At 42.9% G+C, this 24442-nt stretch overlaps 1 protein-coding gene across 1 annotated transcript in view; it reads left to right on the top strand.

Moving 5' to 3' along the window:
* Nucleotides 1–24442, top strand: part of LOC126234623 (monocarboxylate transporter 13-like) — a 148038-nt gene that overhangs the window by 71565 nt on the left and 52031 nt on the right. Inside the window, exon 3 of the mRNA XM_049943352.1 lies at nucleotides 14209–14542. Within this exon, the coding sequence (XP_049799309.1) occupies nucleotides 14209–14542 (334 nt within the window). The remainder of the gene's footprint in view (nucleotides 1–14208; nucleotides 14543–24442) is intronic.

Raw genomic sequence — 24442 nt, 5'->3', positions numbered from 1 at the left:
TTTTTCTTTCGTTTCCTTTACTGCTTGCTCAATATACAGATTAAACAACATCGGGGAGAGGCTACAACCCTGTCTCACTCCCTTCGCAACCACTGCTTCCCTTTCATTCCTCTCGACTCTTATAACTGCCATCTTCTTTCTGTACAAATTGTAAATAGCCTTTCGCTATCGGTATTTTGTCCCTGCCACCCTCAGAATTTGAAAGAGTATTCCAGTCAACATTGTCAAAAGCTTTCTCTAAGTCTACAAATGCTAGAAACGTAAAATGTTAGCTAGTCGATAATCTCGCATACCACTATCTGGCAGTTACAGTACTGGTGTTACCATGTTACAGCCCATGAAAGATATTGCAACGCAGACCAACGACATCCAGTTCAGTGCTACGATTATGAAATCGCCTATTTCTTAGGTAACGTCCTCACTTCTGTCCACTACAGTTGCCCAGCACTCCAAAAACACCTTCGCCCACTCCAGTAAAATAATTTGTGACGCAACCAGAAGAATGGAAATTTAAAAAGAAATACTTCAAAGATTACTCTTTGCGCCCGTAAAGTCAGCAAACGTATTGGTTCATGTCTGACAAACGCAAAGGCACTAATAAATGGAACAAAGACAGACTTTCTTCCCCTTCGCCAACTTATGGGGCCTCTAAAAAAGACACACTAGTGACACCTCTGTCTGTTCGACCCCCATTTCACTGCTGAGAATTACCAATTCTCCACCCTGCAGTCAGCTCGCCGACCCATGGTGGTTTAAGTGCCTCTTAAGAAATAATGGGTTCCTCCGACCTCAGAAACCTATAGTAGTAGTACGCAGTCAGAATCTGGCACTCAGCAGCCACCAAAGTAACTGCCCCTTATAAGAGAAATATCTGCTGCCATCTAATATGGCTGTTCTCCAATGAAACATTCGTGGCATCATATCACACCAGGCAGATCTACAGTTGCTATTGCGATCGCACTGCCCAGTTGTTTTATGCCTCCAAGAAACGAAATTACGCCCTCAAGACCATTTTGACGTCGTACATTTCACTCTAGTACCTTTCAATCTGCCTTCTGAGAAAGGGAGTCCAGCTAATGGGGGAGTCTTGACGCTCGTTCGGGACGACATCCATAGCCAAACCATTTCATTGTGCACCCAGCTACAAGCTGTTGCTGTCCATATTTCTCTCCCCAATTACCCCTTTTCTGTTTGTAATACCTGCATACTCATATCCTCTAAGCTCACCAGGGCAGACATACTGCAATTTACCACTCGGCTGTCTCAACCCTTTCTGATACATGGAGACTTCAACGCTCACTATTCCATTTGGGACTCTCTGAGAACCTACACAAATGGCGGATATTCTCAACCAGCTTACTCCCATTTCTCTCAACACTGGTGAACCCACATTTCTTTCAGATTCCATACATTCTCGTTCCTGGATCTTCTTCTGTACAGCACAGCTTGCCCATCTTCTAGGGTGGTATGTCCCCTGACACATACTCGAACGACCATTTCCTTTGCGCCCTTCGTCTGCAAACTCGTGTCCCGCCTGCGCCGTCCTCTTACACATACTCCAGCGACCATTTCATGTGCGTAATTCCTATGCAAATTCGTCTCCCCTGTGTGCAAGACCAACTGGCAACTTTCTGAAGCTGACTGGAAGCTCTACTCTTTCCCGGCAACCTTCGACGGATAACATTCCCACAGCAGTGACAATCAGGTAGAGTACCTTACGAATATTATCCTTACCATCGCAGAATGTTCCATCCCCTGAACCTCTGTCTCACTGCGATGTTTCCCAGTCCCCCGGTGGACTAAATAATGCCGCGATGTGGTTCGCTTGTGGAGACGTGCTCTCTGTGTCTTTGAACGCCATCCGACACAGGAGAACTGTATTAGTTATAAACAGTTGTGCGCAAAGTGTCATCGCATTATCAGAAGTAGCAAAAACAAGCCAGCGGGATCTCTCTTACTAATTCTTTTAACCGATTTACTCCCTCTTCTGTGTGAGGTAACCTACTTCGGATTTCTGGAAACAAGGTACATCTGTTTTCTGGCCTGACTGTAGCGAACGATATCTTTGGGGACCCTGTCGATATTTCCAACACCTTGTGTCGATGAGATCTCGAGCTCCGCCCATTACCTACCTAGGAAACGAGCGGAGGCGGCTCGAGGAGCTCAAACATGCTTTCACCTCGTCACGATCCTCCGCTCTAGGTCTGGACAATATTCACATTCGGATGCTACAGCACCCATTTCCCGATGGCAAACACTTTCTCCTTAGTATGCATAATCGCATCTGGATTGACGGCGAGTTTTCCAGTCATAGGCGTGAAGCCACTGTAGGCCCCCTACCCAAGCCCGATTAGGACAAGCATCACCTATCCAACTGCCGCCCAGTTTTCCTCACCAGCAGTGTCTGCAGTGTGTTGGGAAGCATGATCAATGGTCGGCTGGCAAGGTGGTTTGAATCTCGGAATTTGCTAACAAATGCGCAGTGTGGATTTCGTGGGAACCACTCTGGACTTGATCAGCTAGTATGTCAACCCACATTATGAAAAATTTTCTGTGGACATACCAGAGTGTAACTATGTTTTTTGTTTTGAAGAAGGCTAATGATACCTGATGGAAGCCCCCACGTGTGCATTGTACGGAGATACCCGTTCTCAAAGGCCGGCTGCCCCATCGTATTCGGATTTTCAGATAGGTGTGGGTTCGGCTTTGGCAAACACTTTTATTCAGGAGAACGCGGTACCTCAGGGCTCTCTGCTTAGCGTAGTCCTATTTGCCGTGCCAATTAACCCTATCGTGGACTGTCTCCCGCCAGGCATCTGAGGCTCTCATTTCGTCGATGACTTTGCGATCTACTGCAGCTATCAACGGACCTGTTCGCTTGAGCGACTACTTCAGCGATGTCTCGACCGTCTTTACTCGTGGAGTATCGACAATGGCGTCCACTTTTCCACTGCGAAACTGTCTGCCTGAACTTCTGGCGGCGTAAGTAGTTTCTTCCACCGTCCTCACATCTCGGTACTATTGTCCTTCCATTTATTGAAAACACGAAATTCTTGGTGCTTAGCCTCGACGGGAATCACTATTGGTCCTCCCACATGTCTTACCTGGCAGCACGCTGCACCCCGTCTCTAAATGTCCAACGTATTTTAAACGGTACTTCCTGAGGAGCGTATCGGAAAATCCTCCTCCACTTACACCAGTCCCTTGTCCGATCAAAAATGGACTAAGGTTGTTTCGTTTACTCGTCTGCACGACTGTCTAGTTTTCACTGTGTCGGCACAATCCACCATGGATGCATAGTAACGCCACTGGAACTTTCTACACAAGCCCAGTAATGAGTTTCTATGCAGACACTGTAAAACTATTGCTGTCCTACCGGCTTGATGTTCTCCTCATCGGAAACGTTGACCGGCAGTACGGAGTAAGTGCAACTTTTTTTTTCCCTACTGGAGTTCGCTGTCGTATACTGCTTTAGAAGCTTAATCTGAAGTTCCCAATGGGTGAGAGCCCTTCACCGCCTTAGCTTCGTGCAGAGGTCCGCGTTTAACTGGGACTTAGTTGGCTTCACGAGGACACTACTCTAGATTCGACCTGTCGCTGTTTCTTGAACTTTGTCCACATCTTGGGGACAGCGCCTTCGTCTCCACTGATGACTCCCAGATCGACTGTAGTGTCAGATGCGCCTTTGTTGTTGGCAACAAACATATTAGATACTGGCTTCCAGACCCGAGCTCGATTTTTGCTCTGGCGATTTCCATCCTCTATCAGACCACCCAATACCTCTAACAGGCTTTTCAATCGCGTATTATGTTCCATTTCACTTGGTGCACTTCACAGCCTCTGTGTACTGTACACATACCACCCATTAGTACAGCGAATCCACTGATGCCTCCACTCGCTCGCTGATGATGAAACCAACGTGATGTTCATATTGGTACCTGGTCACATCGGAGTGTCGGGGAATGAAGCTGCCGCCGCTGCTGCAAAGGCTGCAGACACTACTTAGGCCTTATAGCTATTCTGTCGATTCAGATGATCTGTGTTGCAGCACTTATTTAAGAAGACTGATCTTCTCTATATGGGAAAAAAAACTCCAGGAAATTAAACACCGCCCAACGGCTTGGACGACTTCCTCTCGTCGCAAGGAGATACTTTTAGCTCGGTTGCGTATTGGGCACTGTCATTTCAGTCACCGTCATTTGATAGGAGACCCAGTACCATTGACAGTGCACCATTTTCTGACCAAAGGCCGGTTTTATAACGGTTCACATTTTAATGTATGTTTGCCATCTTAATATCAGATTTTTAAAAGATACACCAAGAGCTGTAGCTCGCATTTCACTTTTTATCCGTCATAGTAATGTGGCGAAGGCAATTTAATTTTCAACCGTTTGAGCATCCTCCTCAAAGAGGAAGTGATTGTTTTTAGCTGTCGCTCTTCTCCAGTTGGTTAGGCTCAGAGTGTTATCGACTTCAACTTCATACCATAATTCACCATTTAAAGTTACGACACTGGCGCACATGACCTCAGCTGTTTTGCGGTCTAAAGCAGGAGCAGTAGTAATAGCAGCAGCAACAACAACAACGAGGAGGAGGAATCGCAAATCGCCGGCAAAAAGTAACGGGTTGCGATGAACATTGGTAGCCATTGTGTTGAAATGTCTTCTGGGTGCGCTTCTGATCGACTGAGAACAATCGCGGAACTACCTCGCACACAGACTTTTCATAACAATTCTCCGTGCAGGATATTACGCACTCGCTTATTTGGTATGCCTACAATTTCAGATGTTTTTATTCGCCGGTCTTCCATTACAATAGCATTGATTTTGTCACTGGTTTCCTTTGTACCGACCTCAAATGGAGCGTGCTGTCTTCAGTGCTTGTCTGCATCCTGCACGGAAGCGTTGCATATTGATACTGGTGTGTCTGACCGTCGCTTTGTTGTTCCTAACACGGCCATAATGCTGCGTTTCCTACATTTTAAAAGCACCACGCTCTACTTCAACCATTGCACCATGTGTATGTACAAGGTGTGATCAAAAACTAGCGGGAATTTTTAATTTCGCGGACTTCATACATACGACTTTCAAATTTTTTTGTCTTGTTGGTACACATCTTCCCGATATCTCTTTGCATTTTCAGCTATATATTTAGTTTATTGTTGACTATCAGAAATCGTATGCGCGAATTTTTACTTTCGAAAAGATGGATCAAAGAATTTGCATTAAATTTTGCATGAAAAATGAAAGTGCAGCAACGCATTCAAAATGCTGATTTTGGCTTTTTGCGAATCTACTAAGAGTAAGACAACAGTTAACGAGTGGTATAAATGTTTCAAAAAAGGTCGAGAAGATGTTGAAGACGACCGCACTCGACGTCTTAGCACATAAATTACTGACGACAATATGGAAGTAAAGAAAATTGTTCTCGAAATCGGCGAATCACCGTGAGATTGATATCGGCATATTCTTTGGTACATGCCAAACAGTTTTTTCGGGTGTTTTGGACATGAAACGTGTAGCAGGAAAGCTTACTCCAAAATTTTTGAATTTAGACCAAAAACGTCACGTAGACAGGAATTACTGAATGAAATCTACAACGATCCAGAGTGTCTAAAGGAGTTGAGAACAGCTGACGAAACATGGATATACGAGTATGACATCGAAACCAAGGCTCTATTGTCCCAGTGAAAATTGCCTGAAGAACCAAAGCCGAAAAAAATTAGACGAGTTGGATTACATGTGAAGATTCTTCTCACTGTTTTCATCATGAGTTGGTACCTTATAGTCGAACGGTCAATAAGGAATACCAACCGGAAGTTATGCGCAGTTTGCGTGAAGCAGGTCGAAGAAAACGACCAGAACTGTGGCAAAACCACTCGTGGAAATTGCATCGCGATAATGCTCTCGCTTACACTTCAGTGCTGAAAGAGCTGAAAACCATAATGGAAAGTAGGCCCCAGCAGTGCAGCCAGAATTTAAAAAAAGAGCAGGCACGAGTGTTACTGTATCGGAGAGAGTTACTTCGAAGGGGACAACGTTGATATCGATGAATAAATAAGGATCCTTTGATAAAAAATAACGGGGACGTTTATTTTTGTTGGACATATATTCTTGGGTTTAAAACTACGACGGACTTAACACAGTCATTTCTCTGAAGGCAGTGCACAGTTTGCGCTTCCCTTGCACTACGTAATGAGGTCCGACTGACACATTTTACTGCGACCGCTTACTACCTAATCGTAGAGTGAGCGTGAATGCTCATGCTCGTCTAGCCGACTCTTGAACAGGCCTGGACCAGGACAGCAACGGATTCTAAAGACAGCGGCAGCTCGTAACCACAGAAGGTATCTCGCAAACGGCTCGTTGGCGACCTAGGTTTACGAAAAGTGTTCGCTTCTATTGTATTTTTGCACCCGTGTCATTTCCCGCCATTAGTCACGACATGGTATACGCATTATGTACGTGGGCCTCTTATGCCCCTCTGTTTGGCGGCCCGAACGGCCGCTTATGTTACTTGTGCCTTTAAGCCGGCCCTGGTTTTGGGTGTCTAAATATTTTACCGGCAAACTGAAAACTTTCAATTAATGGAATCCCTAGACAATAAGTAGAATCCGAATATCTTATTAGGGTATGAAATACATCTTATTAATACTTTGCCTAGGTATTAACAGAACGCTTCGTTTAAAACAAGTATGAGAAAAAGATAATTTAAATATTTTGACTGTTACAAGATCCAAAGACATAGACGAAACATCTTCAGTCCAGTTCGGTTGGAGTTCAGCTGTCAGTTTCACTTTCGCTAAAATGGGACCTGCACGTGATTATTGTGAAAAATGTTGTGGTTAGTCGTGCAAATCCAGTGATACAAAGATTTTATTATGTTACAGTTAATGAGGGAATTCATCAAAAAACAGTACTTTTTTCTAGCAGACTGTTGCTATAATGATGTAATAAGGGACGTGAATACTGCTGTGTAAAAGAAGCAATCTCGTCATTATTAGTTGATGGAGTACAGTGTGATGAACGTCAGATCTACTAAGGAGACTGCGTATACTATGCTTGTCCTTCCTCTTTTAGAATACTGCTGTGCGGTGTGGGATCCTTACCAGGTAGGACTGCGGAGTACACCGAAAAAGTTCAAAGAAGGGCAGCACGTTTTGTATTATCGCGAAATAAGGGAGAGTGTGTCACTGAATTATAAAGGTTTGAAGTGAACATAGTTAAAACAAAGGCGTTTCTCGTTGCCGCGGAATCTTCTCACGAAATTCCAGTCACCTACTTTCTCCTCCGAATTCGAAAATAATTTCTTGACACCGATCTACATAGGCAGACGATCACCGTGTTCAAATAAGGGAAATCGGAGCTCGTTCTTCCCTTGAGCTATACGAGATTGGAATAATAGAGAATTGTGAAGGTGGTTCGATGAACCCTCTGTCAGGCACTTAAATGTGATTTGCAGAGTATCCATGTAGATGTAGATGAACACACAAACTGACACAATTGCTGAAATGTGGTACAATCAAATTTTACACATCAGATGGTGAGTTGTTTAACATACCTTTAATCATATTCTATTGCATGTAGTGCGCCAGGCAGGATGGTAAAGGAGTTGTCTGCCAGATCCGTTAAAATAACTCGCCATAACAGAGGTTTTCATACAAACCTATGAACCCTTCCAGCAGAAGGGCTGTAGGTAAGGCATAATAGCAAAACCATTGATTCCTTGTGAATTTAATTATCAATGCCAGCTGACCTAATTGATTTTGACTCATACAGACGGGGCATATAAGTTCTTTCTGGTATACAGAGCTCACATGACTAAGTTTTTGTACTTAAAGCCTTTAAAACAAGACAGCTTTGGAGGTAGCATACCACTTGACAAGTATATTAGCTCCTCTCGGAGCTCCATCAATACCCCAATCTGACAATAGGAGTGAGATTGCCAACAAGTTGTTTCTAATTTACAAGAGTACTGATTCCAACTCAAAATCGTACATGGAAACCTCATCATAGTCAAAGTAAAGGCTGGGTTGAGACAGAACTGTGTGGAGAATATGACAACATTGATGCAGAGTGAACAAAAGTCACTGGAGTGTAGATTTACAGTTCGTCCAGTTAATGAAAAATCGAACCTGTCATACTTAGCCTGCATCCATTTCGCATTTTATAAAATACGTAGGAAGTTTTTACATTTACTAGAACAGGTTGTTGTTGTTGTTTTGAGTCCTGAGACTGGTTTGATGCAGCTCTCCATACTGCTCTATCCTGTGCAAGCTTCATCTCCCAGTACTTACTGCATCCTACATCGTTCTGAATCTGCTTAGTGTATTCATCTCTTGGTCTCCCTCTACGATTTTTACCCTCCACGCTGCCCTCCAATACTAAATTGGTGATCCCTTGATGCCTCAACACATGTCCTACCAACCGATCCCTTCATCTAGTCAAGTTGTGCCACAAACTCCTCTTCTCCCCAATTCTATTCAATACCTCCTCATTAGTTATGTGATCTACCCACCCAATCTTCAGCATTCTTCTGTAGCACCACATTTCGAAAGCTTCTATTCTCTTCTTGTCCAAACTATTTATCGTCCATGTTTCACTTCCATACATGGCTACACTCCATACAAATGCTTTCAGAAACGACTTCCTGAAACTTAAATCTATACTCGATGTTATCAAATTTCTCTTCTTCAGAAACGCTTTCCTTGCCATTGCCAGTCTACATTTTATATCCTCTCTATTTCGACCATCATCAGTTATTTTGCTCCCCAAATAGCAAAACTCCTTTACTACTCTCTCATTTCCTAATCTAATTCCCTCAGCATCTCCCGACTTCATTCGACTACATTCCATTATCCTCGTTTTACTTTTGTTGATGTTCATCTTATATCCTCCTCTCAAGACACTGTCCATTCCGTTCAACTGCTCTTCCAAGTCCTTTGCTGTCTCTGACAGAATTACAATGTCATCGGCGAACCTCAACGTTTTTATTTCTTCTCCATGGATTTTAATACCTACTCCGAACTTTTCTTTTGTTTACTTTATTACTTGCTCAATATACAGATTGAATAACATTGGGGATAGGCTACAACCCTGTCTCACTCCCTTCGCAACCACTGCTTTCCATTCATTGCCCTCTACTCTTATAACTGCCATCTGCTTTCTGTACAAATTGTAAATAGCCTTTCGCTCCCTGTATTTTAACCCTGCCACCTTTAGAATTTCAAAGAGAGTATTCCAGTCAACATTGTCAAAAGCTTTCTCTAAGTCTACAAATGCTAGAAACGTAAGTTTGCCTTTCCTTAATATTTCTTCTAAGATAAGTCGTAGGGTCAGTGTTGCCTCACGTGTTCCAATATTTCTACGGTATCCAAACTGATCTTCCCCGATGTCGCTTCTACCATTTTTTCCAGGTATTCATTTAAAATTAAACAACTTGACCTAAAGTTCTAGGCGTTTTATATATTTTCAATGCGTTCTCTATCTTGCCTAGGCCCGCGTTTCTAAAGCTTTTTTCCTCTGGAACACAACAAAATAGACGGAAACTTTCACGACACCCCTACATGTAATTTATTTTTCCGCCGGACGCTAAAAAGCACCAAGTACACACATTTTTTATTATTATGTGAGTGATGACTAATCATGGTCTCTTTCTTGCAAAGAGGGCTGCTCCAATAAACGATATTGCGATAAATATTTTATGTTCTAAATATTTTGAGAAGATTACGGCGTTAAAAATCTCGTGACACACCTGACGTGTGTCACGACACGATAGTTGAGAAATGCTGGCCTAAAAATTCTGTGGTATGTTCAGAAACTAAGTGTACTAGATTTTTATACGTTTTTAGGAAAGTATATTGTAAAAAATACAGGATGTTGTTAATAGACTTGGTAACTATATTTCGACGTAATCGCCATTCTTTTCGGTGCGTGTGGTGAGCCTTGGCACAAGCTTATTTAGGCCTCCTCGAAGCATAATCCCGACAGCTCCTTCCCCCACTTCAGACCTCTTTCTGCACCTGCTTGTCAGTCGAAAATTTAATTCCACCCAGACGAAAAGATGATAATGTGAAGGTACCAAGTCAGGAGAATATTGGCTGTGGTTCAAAACATTCCAACAAATGGCAAAGGCTGAGAGATGACGGTTGTTGTCATTTACGGACACCTTATCAGCATTTCCCTCCTTTTGTTCTGAATGCTCTTTTTTTGGGTTTCACAATATTGTTGTGCATTGATGGTCTCCCCGAGGCAGAAATTGGACCAAAATGACGCCTTTTCGGCTCCAAAACACTGTAGCTTTTTTCCGACAGCTATTGTGGTTTTGAGTTTTTTGACACATGGGACACTGACGGCTGTCTTTTTGTCTCAGCGATGTAAAGAGCCACTCAAGGTTCATCTCCAGTTACAATAGAGATCAAAAACATCCTCGCCTTCCAGTTAGTCACTGAAGAAACTCACAGGCATTATTTTTCTTATGATGCTCTGTCAGCTGGAAAATTGTGTTAAGTTCCTATGGGATCAAACTACTGGGGTCATCGATCCCTAGACTTATACAATACTTAATGTAGCTAAAGCTAACTTACGCTAAGGACGACACACACACACACACACACACACACACACACACACACACACACACACACACACACACCGACGGGGGAAGCTGTGTGGCTCTGTCAGCTGGTTAGGGGATCTGTCTTGTGCACAATTTCGGCGTCCCTTCTCGTGTAAGAGACTTCTGGAGAGTCGTGGAAACATTGCAGAAATCTTATCCACTGTTAGTTGGGGCTCTTTACGAACAATTACCTCAATTTTTTTTTGCGCCAACTCATCAGTCACAATGGAAGGTCTTCCACTCCTCTGTTCATCATGAACATTTGTTACGCCTCCATTAAATTTCCTACACCACTTAAATGCACTCGTTCTGTTCATAACCTCTTCGCTGTAAATCGTTTCTATTCGCGAAGAACAAAAAAAAAGTCGGTGTTATTCCTTCCGCGAGTAGGAAGTGGATCACAGCCAGCATGTGGGTCTAACTTGGCGGCATTTCTTAGCGACATCTTTCAAGTGGACACAATAACGTGGGTTTACGCACTCACGTGTTCCAGCGATGCTCTCTCTCTGGTCAGGGGATCCCGCTCTGCCACTCATTGTTGCCAACACACTAAAACAGAAGCACACGCCGTTATGATCACAGTACACTTACTTTCTGAAAACGCCTCGTTTATACGAAATACGCTGTGGAGTCCGCTAATTGAACGTGCGAGACTTTAAGGCCGGTTCCCACTAGGGCTGCCGCGCGTCAAAACCGCGTGTCAGCGGCGTGGTTGCCATGGGAACGGCGTCAGCGGCACGGCGCGGCGGGCTCTGCGTCGCGGTTTGACGATGTCGAACCGCTTCCGCTGCCGCGTGCCGCGCTCCAGGTGCGCGCCGCCAATCACAGAACGCGCTGAGCGTGACGTCAGGTACGGAACCCTGGGCCACGCGAACTTTCGCCGAACCGGAAACTATTCGGCAGAAAAATTGGATTCTTGGGCATGTTACAGCTTGATATCTTCTCTCGATGAAGGACCGAATTTCTTTTCGTTATTCGTCGTGGTTACTTGCTGTATCGCAATTACGTAAACCTTTACACGAAATTTTAATGAGTGTGCAGAGGTAAAAACGCATTGCAAGGACTTTGCGTACAGTTCATTTTAGGTAATACATTATTGCGTATGAAATTTAGTCAACATATCGAAATTGTTTTTAAAGCTGAGAGCAGATCGATAGTTATCACCGTTCTCGAGATACTGAGTGATACGTCGGCGGACGGGCTGTGCGGTGACCGCGCGCGGGTTGCTCGCGACGCGACCGGTACTTCGTCCTGCTCGTCGTAAACCATGTGGTTGTATCAACCGCAAATTTCATAAACGGTTCAAGAAATCGAAACGTGTTTTTTTTTTTTTTTTTTGCAAACGATAACTTGTGAAAAGTCATGTATTTCGTCGCATGATAAATATCCTAAATCTGTTTATCTACCGAGATATGAAAGTAACTACAGTTTTTCAGAAGGGATAGATGAATTTTCTTAAACAGCATTTAGTAGCATGTGGAATCAGAAGTTAAACCGAAACTAATTTGCTGGTATGCCATAAGATGTAATTTACTAAATATCTGCAGCTATTGATTATTGCCCGCATCTCGTGGTCGTGCGGTAGCGTTCTCGGTTCCCGGGTTCGATTCCCGGCGGGGTCAGGGATTTTCTCTGCCTCGTGATTGCTGGGTGTTGTGTGCTGTCCTTAGGTTAGTTATGTTTAAGTAGTTCTAAGTTCTAGGGGACTTATGACCACAGCAGTTGAGTCCCATAGTGCTCAGAGCCATTTTTTTTATTGATTATTTCCTTTGGTAAGTAACAAACTTTTTTTCTTTATCCAGTGTACTTTACTGATTCAAGACGCATTTCGTCTTTTACTTTAAGGCATCTTCGGTGGAATCTAGAATGATTGTTTTGTTTTGATATGTGATACTTGCAGATTATAAAACAGTTCACATCTTTTTTTACGTGAATGACTGATTACTTACAGTGAATCAAGTTTTTGGCGGACGTATGTTTCCCCTCACCTGGTCACATGCTGGAGGTTGAACTAAAACTTAATTATGGAACATAAGCACATTTTCATGTTCGCTCTTTTTTCTTCTGTCACTAGCAGTAGACGTTTTACCGAAAACTCTGATTTGAAGTTGTAACTACAGTGTGTTCACCTGATGTCCCTTCCTGTCTGGTTTGTTGCCAACCTGCAGAATTATATGCTGAAAACTAATGTTTTTGTTCTCCCTATATCTGTATGTATGTGTGTGTGTGGCTAGCCAGTGATAGTTATAGAAAGTTGAAAGTGAATCCAGTAGTTGTCAGACAGTGGTTGAAAGATTTGGTGTTCAGTTGATTTTAGTTTTGGTTTAAATGTTTTGTGGAGGAATGCATGGAAGAGTAAATTCACTGCTTACATTAATAGATAAAATAGTAGAATAGTATTTCAACAGATGATTATTATCAGAATACTCTCACCCAACCCCTTTGTCCTCACTCTTTGACGCCCCATAATACGTCCTGTCAACTAACCCCTATTGTTGTCAAAGTTGTGCCGTAATTTCCTCTTCCTCCTCTATTTAATTCCGTACCTCTTCTTTAGTCACACGATCCTCGTATCTAATCTTCAGCATTCTTATTGATCACCATGTTTTGAAAGCGTCCATTGTCTTCTTGACAGAACTGTTCATCGTCCACGTTTCACTTACATACAAGGCTGCACTCCACACAAATACCTTTGTAAAATAGTATCCAACCATTAGAATTTATATTCGATGTGAAAAAATTTTCTTTTTCAGAACGCTTTTCTTGCTATTGACAGTCTTCAGTCAGGTTTGCGTCTGCACCAGGAAATGCCTTGCAATTTAAAATCGGGATTCGAAAACTCTGTTCCAAATATGTATTATTCTTTCGTGATTCTTAAGCAAGGTGCTGGCAATGATTACATTATGCTCTGTGGGAAATTCTATCAGGTGGCTTCCACTTTCATCCCTTCCATCTAGCCTTTGTGTTCTTACTGTTTTCGTGTACCTGCTACCGTATCACATTTTAAATTTTTGTCTCGCTTAACTATCTGAATAATCTCTTTTATCGTACATTGTTTCAATCATGAACGGTAGTCATGAAATCTGTTTGTTGAAATGAGAAAACACGAATAATGAAATATGTGAAAGAGTACATTGTGGCCGAGCGGTTCTGGCGCTACAGTCTGGAACCGCGCGACCGCTACGGTCGCAGGTTCGAATCCTGCCTCGGGCATGGATGTGTGTTGTCCTTAGGTTAGTTAGGTTTAAGTAGTTCTAAGTTCTAGGGGACTTATGACCTCAGCAGTTGAGTCCCATAGTGCTCAGAGCCGTTTGAACCATTTTTGAGTACATTGTACAGAAAATGAAAAATTGGTATGTCTTCACCCAACTTCGTCTTTCCTTCACGTAGGTGTAAGATATAGTTATTCAAACACACCGGTCGTTTCGGTGGGTCTCACCCCGTACCTCAGCGGCCGCCCGTCATTGGCTACCGCTAGCGTCTGCCGCTTCCAAATGGGAACGCCAATTCCGCGAGCCGCCGCGTCAAAGCGGAAAACGCTTGCCGCTGCCGCGCTCTAGTGAGAACCGGCCTTTATGGTGTGTGCGGCAGGTGTGCATGGTGGGCGCGGTGGTGGCGGCGGCGGGCATGTCTGCGTCGGCGTGGGCGCACTCGCTGGCGCAGCTGCTGGTGTCGTTCGGCGTGGTGGCGGGCGCGGGGCTGGCGCTGTGCTACGTGGCGGCCGTGGTGACGGTGGCGCTGCACTTCCGGCGGCGGCGCGCGCTCGCCACGGGGCTCGCCGTCTGCGGCTCGGGCATGGGCACGCTCGCCTTCGCGCCGCTGTCGGCGCGCCTGCTCGAGTCCCTCGGCTGGCGGCCCACCGCGCTCGCGCTCGCCGCCCTCTTCCTGCACATCGCCGTCTGCGGCGCGCTCATGCGGCCACCTCGTAAGTTACTCTCAACTTGCTACAGCTGTAGACCGACAGTAACAGAGTCGTATTTCATTTCATTTACTGCATATTTCAAGACCAGTTACCTAGTATTTTAAAAGCAGGCACAGGCATCTGCAAGGAGGTGGGAGGGAGGGGCAAAATACACTGCTGGCCATTAAAACTGCCACACCACGAAGGTGACATGCTACAGATGCGAAATTTAACCGACAGGAAGAAGATGCCGTGATTTGCAAATGATCAGCTTTTCAGAGCATTCACGCAAGGTTGGCGCCGGTGGCGACTTCTGCAACGTGCTGACATGGGAAAAGTTTCCAGCCAATTTCTCATACACAAACAGCGGTTAACTGGCACTGCCTGGTGAAACGTTGTTGTGATGCCTCGTGTAAGGAGGAGAAATGTGTACCATCACGTTTCCGACTTTCACAAGGTCGGATTGTAGCCTATCGCAATTGCAGTTTATCGTATCACGACATTGCTGTTCACGTTGGTCGAGATCCGATGACTGTTAGCAGATTATGAAATCGGTGGGTTCAGGAGGGTAATATGAAACGCCGTGCTGGATTCCAATGGCCTCGTATCACTAGCAGTTGAGATAACAGGGATCTTAACCGCACGGCTGTAACGGATCGTACAGCCACGTCTCGATCCCTGAGTCAACAGATGGGGACGTTTGCAAGACGACAACCGTCTGCACGAACAGTTCGACGATGTTTGCAGCAGCATGGACCATCAGTTCGGATACTGTGGCTGCGGTTACCCTTGATGCTGCATCACACAGGAGCGCCTGTGATGGTGTACTCAACGACGAACCTGGGTGCACGAATGGCAAAACGTCATTTTTTTTGGATGAATCCAGGTTCTGTTTACAGCATCGTGATGGTCGCATCCGTGTTTGGCGACATCCCAGTGAACGTACATTGGAAGCGTGTATTCGTCCTCGCCATACTGGCATATCATCCGGCGTGATGGTATGGGCTCCCATATGTTACACGTCTCGGTCACCTCTTGTTCGCATTGACGGCACTTTGAACAGTGGAGGTTACATTTCAGACGTGTTAAGACCCGTGGCTTTACCCTTCATTCGATCCCTGCGAAACCCTATATTTCAGCAGGATAATGCACCACCGCATGTTGCAGGTACTGTACGGGCCTTTCTAGATACAGAAAATGTTCGACTGGTGCCCTGGCCAGCACATTCTCCAGATCTGTCACCAACTGAAAACGTGTGATCAATGGTGGCCGAGCAACTGGCTCGTCACAATACACCAGTCACTACTCTTGATGAACTGTGGTATTGTGTTAAAGCTGTATGGGCAGCTGTACCTGCACACGCCATCCAAGCTCTGTTTGACTCAGTGCCCAGGCGTATCAAGGCCATTATTACGGCCAGAGGTGGTTGTTCTGGGTACTGATTTCTCAGGATCTATGCACACACATTGTGTGAAAATGTAATCACATGTCAGTTCTAGTATAATATATTTGTCTGATGAATACCCGTTTATCATCTACATTTCTTCTTGGTGTAGCAATTTTAATGGTCAGTAGTGTAGGGACGCCTGCTTGCGCCCCCCCCCCCCCTACCTCCCCAGAATCTGGTGCACAGACATGTGGTACTCATTACTACCAATGACTGGAACGTTATTAAAGTGCTTGATTCCAAACTGCTGAAGTGCTTGATTCCAAACTGCTGAGAGTAATGGACAGTATCGTGGCTTCAAGTACTGTGTGAAAAACTTGCTGCAGATTAAAACTGTGTGCCAGATCAAGACTCAAACTTGGGACCTTTGCGTTAGTGGGCAAGCACTCTACTGACTGAGCTACCTGAGCGCAACTCACGACCAGTCCTCACAGCATCACTTCCGCCAGTACCGGTACCTCATCTCCTACCTACCAAACTTCTCAGAAGCTCTCCTTCAAAACACTCAGGACTAGCATTTCTGGAAGAAAGGATATTGTGGAGACATGACTTAGCCACAACCTGGAGAATGTTTCCAGAAGTTTCTCAAGAAAGCTTCTGTGAAGTTTGGAATCTAGGAGAAGATATACTGGTGGAAGTAAAGCTGTGAGGACTGGTTGTGTGTCGTGGTTGGGTAGCTCAATTGGAGCACTTGCCTGAGGAAGGCAAAGGCCTGTAGTTCAATCTCGGCCCGGCACACAGTTCTAATCTGCCAGGAAGTTTCATATCAGCACATTGTCCACTGCAGAGTGAAATTTCAATGCAAGGGCTGTATAATTTACATCTGTTTGGTTGTCAAATTCTTCGTGGGATATATTTGCTTTTCCTTGGCACAGTGGTTGTTTTGAAATAGATACACAGTTAAGACGAATGCAAACCATTTCAAAGCAGAGCCAAAACTACCCCCACAAACTTTTGTCACTTCCCCACAGAGCCCTTATCGAGATGTAGGTAAGGACCAGTCCAACATGTGGGCATGGATTTCCAGACGTAATATCAGCCAAACATCCATCCCAAATTCCTGCACAGTATAACTGGTTTACCATCTGTCTACAGATAAAGGAGACTCCCTGATGGCTTATTGACTTTGCATTCAGCTAAAGACAGCAGAGATATTGCAGTTGACAAAGAAGAACTCAACCATGCTAATGTACAGTTTATCTATGGATGCAAATGCATCACTTTGGAAGAGAGAGAGAAAGAATCTTCTCAGGTGAAAAGATGTTGTCTCCAGGAGCTCGATTCTTCTCAGAGTGTATGGGGTATAACACAACGCCACATGCAATCGTAGACATGTAGCACCAAATTTCCCAGTCAAGCTGGCATGGTTGCACAGTAGACTGCGGAGACAAAGACCACTTCGGTCTGGTTGTAGTCTTTAAAAGTTTATCATAGCTGTCATTTCAGAGTCATTTTGTGAGGTTTGCAACAACTGTCTAGTCAAAGAATAAAAAAAATGTAACTTGGAAAATACATTTTGCTCAAGTTCAATTTTGCTAGTCAACATTAAACAGTAGAAATCGTAGAAATCGTGAAAATTGTGTAATAAATGCATTTACCTATACAAATGTGAAATTGTGTAAGCAAACGAGTTGTTATAGATGGCATCATAGTTCAATAAGAGTATTTCATAGTTTCTTGTTTTTGCACTTTGTAGAGACTTAATGTTGCATTTTTGCTAGTTAGTTTGTTGCTATCCAACAGGCGTTTTCAATTATTCTATTTTTTTGTTTCTGAGTTCTAGTTTGTTTTTAACCTAACATTATTGTTGAATGAGTAAAAACTTCTTGGACACCTTGGATTTAATCATGAGGATTTAATTTCAGATCATTCACCAATAGGCTAATAAAATATGAACGCCACTTAGACATCAAAGCTATGCATCTTAAAAATATTGAGAAACAACTATCAAATTTATTTCCTGGGACACAATATGTTCTCACTCACCAAATCATTTCCATGGAAAAATAGCAATTTTACAATCTTTTCCCCTTCTGGGATAAATTTTTGCAGACACTTGTGACAGCAGGTTGTACGTTTTCCAATTTTGTATACAGGGTGAGTCACTAACTATTGCCACCAAGAATATCTACAAAAGTATGACGGTAGCTGAAAAGTTCTTGGGACAAATGTTGCATGGGACAATGGGGACCATAATATGATGGTTTTTTGTTATTAGTTAGGGTCACTTCAGAGATATGGTCAACTTATTTTCTGGTAGCAGCTATTGAGATGAATGCAGCGATGTTTAACAGTAAGGTCTTTGAAAATCAACGAAGGTCAAAAAGGTTGCATGAATGTCCATTTACTGAAGGTATTTAAAGTGATGACCATTGGTATCAATGCAGTGCTGCAATCTTCTTATCTTGATTGAGTTGTATTCCTTATCACTTCAGCACTTATCAAAGCACATGCTGTAACAATCTCTCTCATATGTCATGCAAATAGTTAATATTCGCCGAATACTAATGTGTCGTTGACATGTAAATACCATTCGACAGTTTCAAAATACAACGCTAATAGGAATGGTAAGACTAGTATTGTCGAGTCAACCTATTATGAATGATGTATTCTTTAGAAGAACATTTCGATATGCTTCTCATTTAAGGAGCATGCCAACAAAATTCAGTGAGAGCTAGAGACTTACACGCTGAAAGATATCCTCAACGTACTCACCCTACATGTTGTACATCTAAATATGTCTATGATAAATTGAGAACAATTGGATCTTTAATGCATAGGAAACATATCCGGCAAAGGAAATCTACTAACGAGGAAATAGAAAACGGTAAGTTCGCAACAAATCACAAGGGAATCTGTCATGAGCTAGAGTAGTAGTGTTTGTGTTCTGCATCGCCATAAATATCATCCTTACCATATGTCTTCACCAAGAATTAAGGTACTGATTGTATGCATCGCATTGAATTCTGCCGATGGGCTCAACTTCAAATTCAGAGGGCTGACACATTTATTTATTTGATTTTATTTAGTGACTAGGCTACATACGTGAACTATGGAAATGTTAATTTGCATAACATGCATTATTGGGCAACTGAAAATCCATGTTGGCTGCGTCAGGTTGCACACCAGAACCCATGGTTGGTTAATGTATGGTGTGGGATTTTAGAAGACAGAATTATAGGCCCCTATTTCATCAAAGGAAATCTTAATGTTATGAAGTACACCAGATTTCTGCAAGAAACATTAGGTCTGTTATTGCTGATGGCTAGAAATGAATTGCAGAGACAATTCCCAAATCATTGGATTGGACATGGAGATGTTTCGTGGCCAGCTTTTTTCACCAGACTTGACGTCTCTGGATTTTTTTTCTTGTGGGGATTTGTAAAAGACGTTGTTTATAAAGATGTTCCAATGACACCTGAAGATATGTGAGAGAGAATTGTCAGGGCAAGTGCTTCAATAAGTGTCGATGTGATAAGAATACCACTTAATCCATGATGAGATGTTTTCAGCACTGCATTGATACTAATGGTAATCACTTTGAACACCTTCTGTAAATGAATGTTCATGCTACCTTTGTGACTTTTGCTGACCTTCAAAGACATCACTGTTATAAATCATTGGATTTGTCTCGATAGCCGCTATGAGAAAATGAGTAGCAAACTATAGCACCCCATTTAAAAAAAAAAAAAAAAAAAAAAAAAAACCAAGTTGACCTTCATATCTCTGACGTGACCCCACGTAGCAACAAAATACCACAGTCATATTATGGCCCCCGTTGTCTCGTGTAACTTTCATCCTACAGACTTTTCAGCTCATATCATACTTTCGAAATTATTCTTGGTGGCAATAATACGCTGTTCCACATTACTAGGAAAAATTATTTCAAGCAACAGAAACAAGAGTAATGATGACCTACTAAGAAAATTAAAGTATTTGAAGGAAATGGAGGGTGTAAAATAATGTATGTTACTAATTTAGACCAAAACTAATACAAAGATAGGAAAGGGATAATCTTCAGATGTTCTTTTGCTATTAAAATGAAATACAACATGCAAATTATGGTTAGTGTTCTTGCTACTCCAGGTTGGGAGGGCTTCAACAGAAGCAGAGCCTGTCTCACCCAACGTAGCATACAAAATTATCTTCTTATATTTCTAAATGAAACAAATGGTGTGATTCTCTCTCTCTCTCTCTCTCTCTCTCTCTCTCTCTCTCTCTCTCTCTCTCTCTCTGTCTGTGTGTGTGTGTGTGTGTGTGTGTGTGTGTGTGTGTGTGTTTTGCTATATCTAGACATGTGTATGCACTGTTGTGTTGTACGTTTCTGTGTGTGATGCTGTTCCCCTTAACCAATACCATAGGTGGGAGAGGGAGTCTCAGAACTCAAACGTCTAGCCTCGCCTCCCTCTATGGCAGATTCCTTAGATGTAATGATTCTCTCATTGTTTACATTTGTCATTATCCCATACATTAATTCCTTGTCATTGACTGCAGCTTAGATACATGGACCAGTCATGTGCTATGTCTGTTTTACTTTCTTATTTATTTATTTTAGGTATTATGTTCCTTAAGAGTCTCTCTGTGTCTGATTTTTTGTGTGGCCTTCTAATGATCCTGTTATCGTGTCCGTCAGAGATCTGCCATATGGATTTTCTTGTCTATAGACATCACAGTGTTCTTGAAAACATTTATGTTGCCTAGAGCACACCATTTTTCTGGGTCCCGTAACATTTCTTTGGTGTTGTCATATTCTGTTACAGGTCTCATGTGTGTGTGTTACAATCTAATGTAACGTGTTAAGGATACCCATATGCCCTATATGTGCATATAGGACTCTGCCTGAGGTTCAGGTGGCTTGTGTATGCTGGGTTTGGGCTCGGGCTGGTCAAAAAGTTAACCATGACATGGCTTGAGTCTGCATGATTCAACTTTAGTCATTCTGTAATTTGGGGAAGAAAAAACTGCAATGGTCCTCATTGGTCACCACCTGCTCCCACTACCATTGCCATGTCTCAAGATACCAGCTGTTTGACACATGTCTACAATGTTTTCTCCTGTTACTTCATGGCCTTGTTGTGTCTGCCCTTTTTTAGCCAGTATGCCGATGCCCTGGGGCAGATAGTGATGTCAATGAAGCAAGTCCCTAGAACCACACACAAGACTTATACTGATGTGGTGCCTAAAGCACCTAGGCACTAAATTTGTTAGATCCTCTTGGTTTCTGCTTGTATTTTTTGCAGGATGATGTAGTTTTCCTAAGTACAATGTTTCTTGCAGTTCCTCAGTGCTTCCTTATGTTCTTTGATGGCTCCCAGACATTTGGTATCCCACCACAGACGACCTGCAGAACGTAGTTACTCAGAATTACCATTAATTTCTAGATTCTAATTGGCAGATTAGTGCAGTAGATTTAAGCTCTACAAATAAAGGTTTGACCTTTTATTAGAAACCAATAAATGGCAACATGATCATATTTCTCTTCAAGACGGAGCTTCACCATTAATGGAGCAACTATCATTCTTCCATGACCATACTATGGTTGTAATATTATTAATTACAGTAATTGTAGACACAGATGACTCATTGTGCTAGTAATGCAAAATGGCTTCTGTTGAAGAATTGCCTCTGGCAGCCTCGGTAGTGCACTGTGTTGATTTAGTGAGTCAGAAACTAGATCTTCTTATGTTTCTAATTGTGGGAGGCTGACTTTTAAACTGTCATTCCAGTTGGCTTTTCCTGATTTTCCAACACTGTGCAGGATGGATCCAGGATGGTTCTTCCTCTGCTCTGGGAAAAGCCAAATGAATTGGCAGGTGATTGGCATGCACTTAGGGTTAGTCTTGTTCTGTTAATCAGCAGCACTAGACTTTTGTCTTCTATGATTGTCATTAATAACTCACCAATGTGATCATTGCACTCACATCCTCATTTTGTGTGATGTGTGTTGGTTCCCAACCACAAGCAGTGGGTGGCCAAATATTTGTAACGGAGATGCAATATTGGAATCTGAAAGGAGCATTGTTGTGCAGTTGGATGGGTAGTGGGGTGCACTACATGCCGCATCATCTCTGGCAGAGTAAATTTGGAGCTACCGATTTCTCCACATTTTGTCACACATTTGCAGGTCATCCTGCATATCACTAGTTTTTGTTTTGTTTGATCATAACTCTACAGTAGGCATAATCACAAGCAAACATTCTCACAGAGCTTCTGATGTTGTCCACTAGATCACTCGCTGGCTGCTGTGGCTGAGCGGTTCTAGGCGCTTCAGTCCGGAACCGCACTGCTGCTACAGTCGCAGGTTTGAATCGTGCCTCAGGCATGGATGTGTGTGTTGTCCTTAGGTTAGTTAGGTTTGAGTAGTTCTAAGTCTACGAGACAGATGACCTCAGATGTTAAGTCCCATAGTGCTTAGAGCCATTTGAACCACTAGATCATTCACATATATTATAAACTGTAATAACCACATGGTTGTCTCCCTAAGTTACTTATACACTGAAGTGCCAAAGAAACTGATATAGGCATGCATATTCAAATACAGAGACACGTAAACAGACAGCATACGGCACTGCTGTCAACACTTACATAAGACAACAAGTGTCTGGTGCACTTTTAACTGGAGTTACTGCTGCTACAATGGTAGGTCATAAAGATGTGAGTTTGAGCGTGGTGATATAGTTGGTGCATGGATGATGGTACACAGCATCTCAAAGATAGCAGTGACATGGGGATTTTCCCATAAGACAATTTCATGAGTGTATTGTGAATATCAGGAATATGGTAAAACATAAAATCTCAGACATCGCTGCGACCTGGAAAAGATCCTCCAAGAATGGAACCATTGACCACTGAAGAGAATAATTCAGCATGACAGAAGTGGAACCCTTCCACAAATTGCTGCATATGTCAATGCTAGGCCATTAAAAAGTGTCATTGTGTGAACCATTCAACGAAACATCATCGATATGGGCTTTTGGAGCTGAAGGCCCACATGTGTACAGTACCCTTAATGACTACACGACACAAAGCTTTACACTTTGCCTGGGCCTGTCAATACCAATATTGGTTTGATGATGACTGGAGTCATGTTGCCTGTTTCGACGAGTCTTGTATAAACTTCTATTGAATGGATGGACGTGTACGGGTATGGAGACTCATGAATCTATGGACACTGCATGTCAGCAGGGGGCTGTTAAGCTGGTGGAGGCCCTGTAATGGTGTGGAGCATATGAAGTTGGAGTGATATGGGACTCCTAGATAAGACTGACTCTGACAGGTGACATGTACGTAAGCATCGTGTCTGATCACCTGTATCCATTAATGTTCATTGTGCATTCCGACAGACTTTGGCAATTCCAGCAGGACAATGTGACACCCCACATGTCCACAACTGCTACAGAGTGGCTCCAGGAAAACTCTTTTGAGTTCACACTTCCACTGGCCACCAGACTCCCTAGACATGAACATTATTGAGCATATCTGGGATACCTTGCAACATGCTGCTCAGAAGAGATCTCACACTCTTGAAACAGATTTGTGGACAGCACTGCAGGATTCATTGTGTCACTTCCCTCCAGCACTTCAGACATTAATAGAGTCCACGCCATGTCATGTTGTGGCACTTCTGCATGCTTGTACAGGCCTACACGACATTAGGCAGGTATACCAATGTTTTTGGTTCTTTAGTGTTCCCTGATTGACTTTGTCCCAGGAATTCCTAGATGTAATCAGATTCTTGGTAAGCTTGTGACTAAATAAAATGTAGAACTGTGTCAAATACCTAGCAGATGTTAATCATATGGCATCAGTCTGGGTGCCCTTGTCTTTGATGCTGTTTATGTAGTTGAGGAATGGAGTGAACTGCATTTCCAAAAATCTGTTTATGGAATCTGTGTTGATTTTTAGAGATTTTGTTACTTTCCAAAAAGGTTATAGTGTATGAGCAAAAATGTTCCATAATTCAACAAAAAGCTGGCATCAGCAATACAGGCCTACAGTTACATGCTACAATCCCTACTTGAAAATGGGAATGGCCTGTGCATTTTCCCAGTTGGGCATTTTTTTGTTGATCTGAGATGAACTGTTCCTAGAAGGGCATGTAGTAGTTCCACATAACATGTTTATAGTAGTACTAGTATTTCACCTGATTCAGATGTCATCTCATTGTTGAACAATTGTAGTTGGTTGTTGCCTTAATATAAAGCCATGTCTTTTGGAGCCCTTCTTCATTTCCTTTGTGTCCTCAAGATATCCAGTGATCATCTTCAAAGGGAGATGAGAGAAGATCTGCACGAATATAAAATAATTACTGTGCTGCTAATCTTGGTGATTTCTTTTGGTGTACTAAAACAGAAGTATATTCAAATACATTATCTGAGAGATGTTTTAGCATAAGCAACACTACCTCTTTCTGAACATAGCAAGAGTTTTCAAATGGCTTGTTGATACAACAAAACCAGTTGTGTTAACTTCCCTGA

The sequence above is a fragment of the Schistocerca nitens genome, chromosome 2 (genome assembly GCF_023898315.1).
Source record: "Schistocerca nitens isolate TAMUIC-IGC-003100 chromosome 2, iqSchNite1.1, whole genome shotgun sequence".
In the NCBI taxonomy this organism is placed as follows: Eukaryota; Metazoa; Arthropoda; class Insecta; order Orthoptera; family Acrididae; genus Schistocerca; species Schistocerca nitens.
Note: the sequence above shows the minus strand (reverse complement) of the source record. Positions and strands in the feature narration are given on the sequence as shown.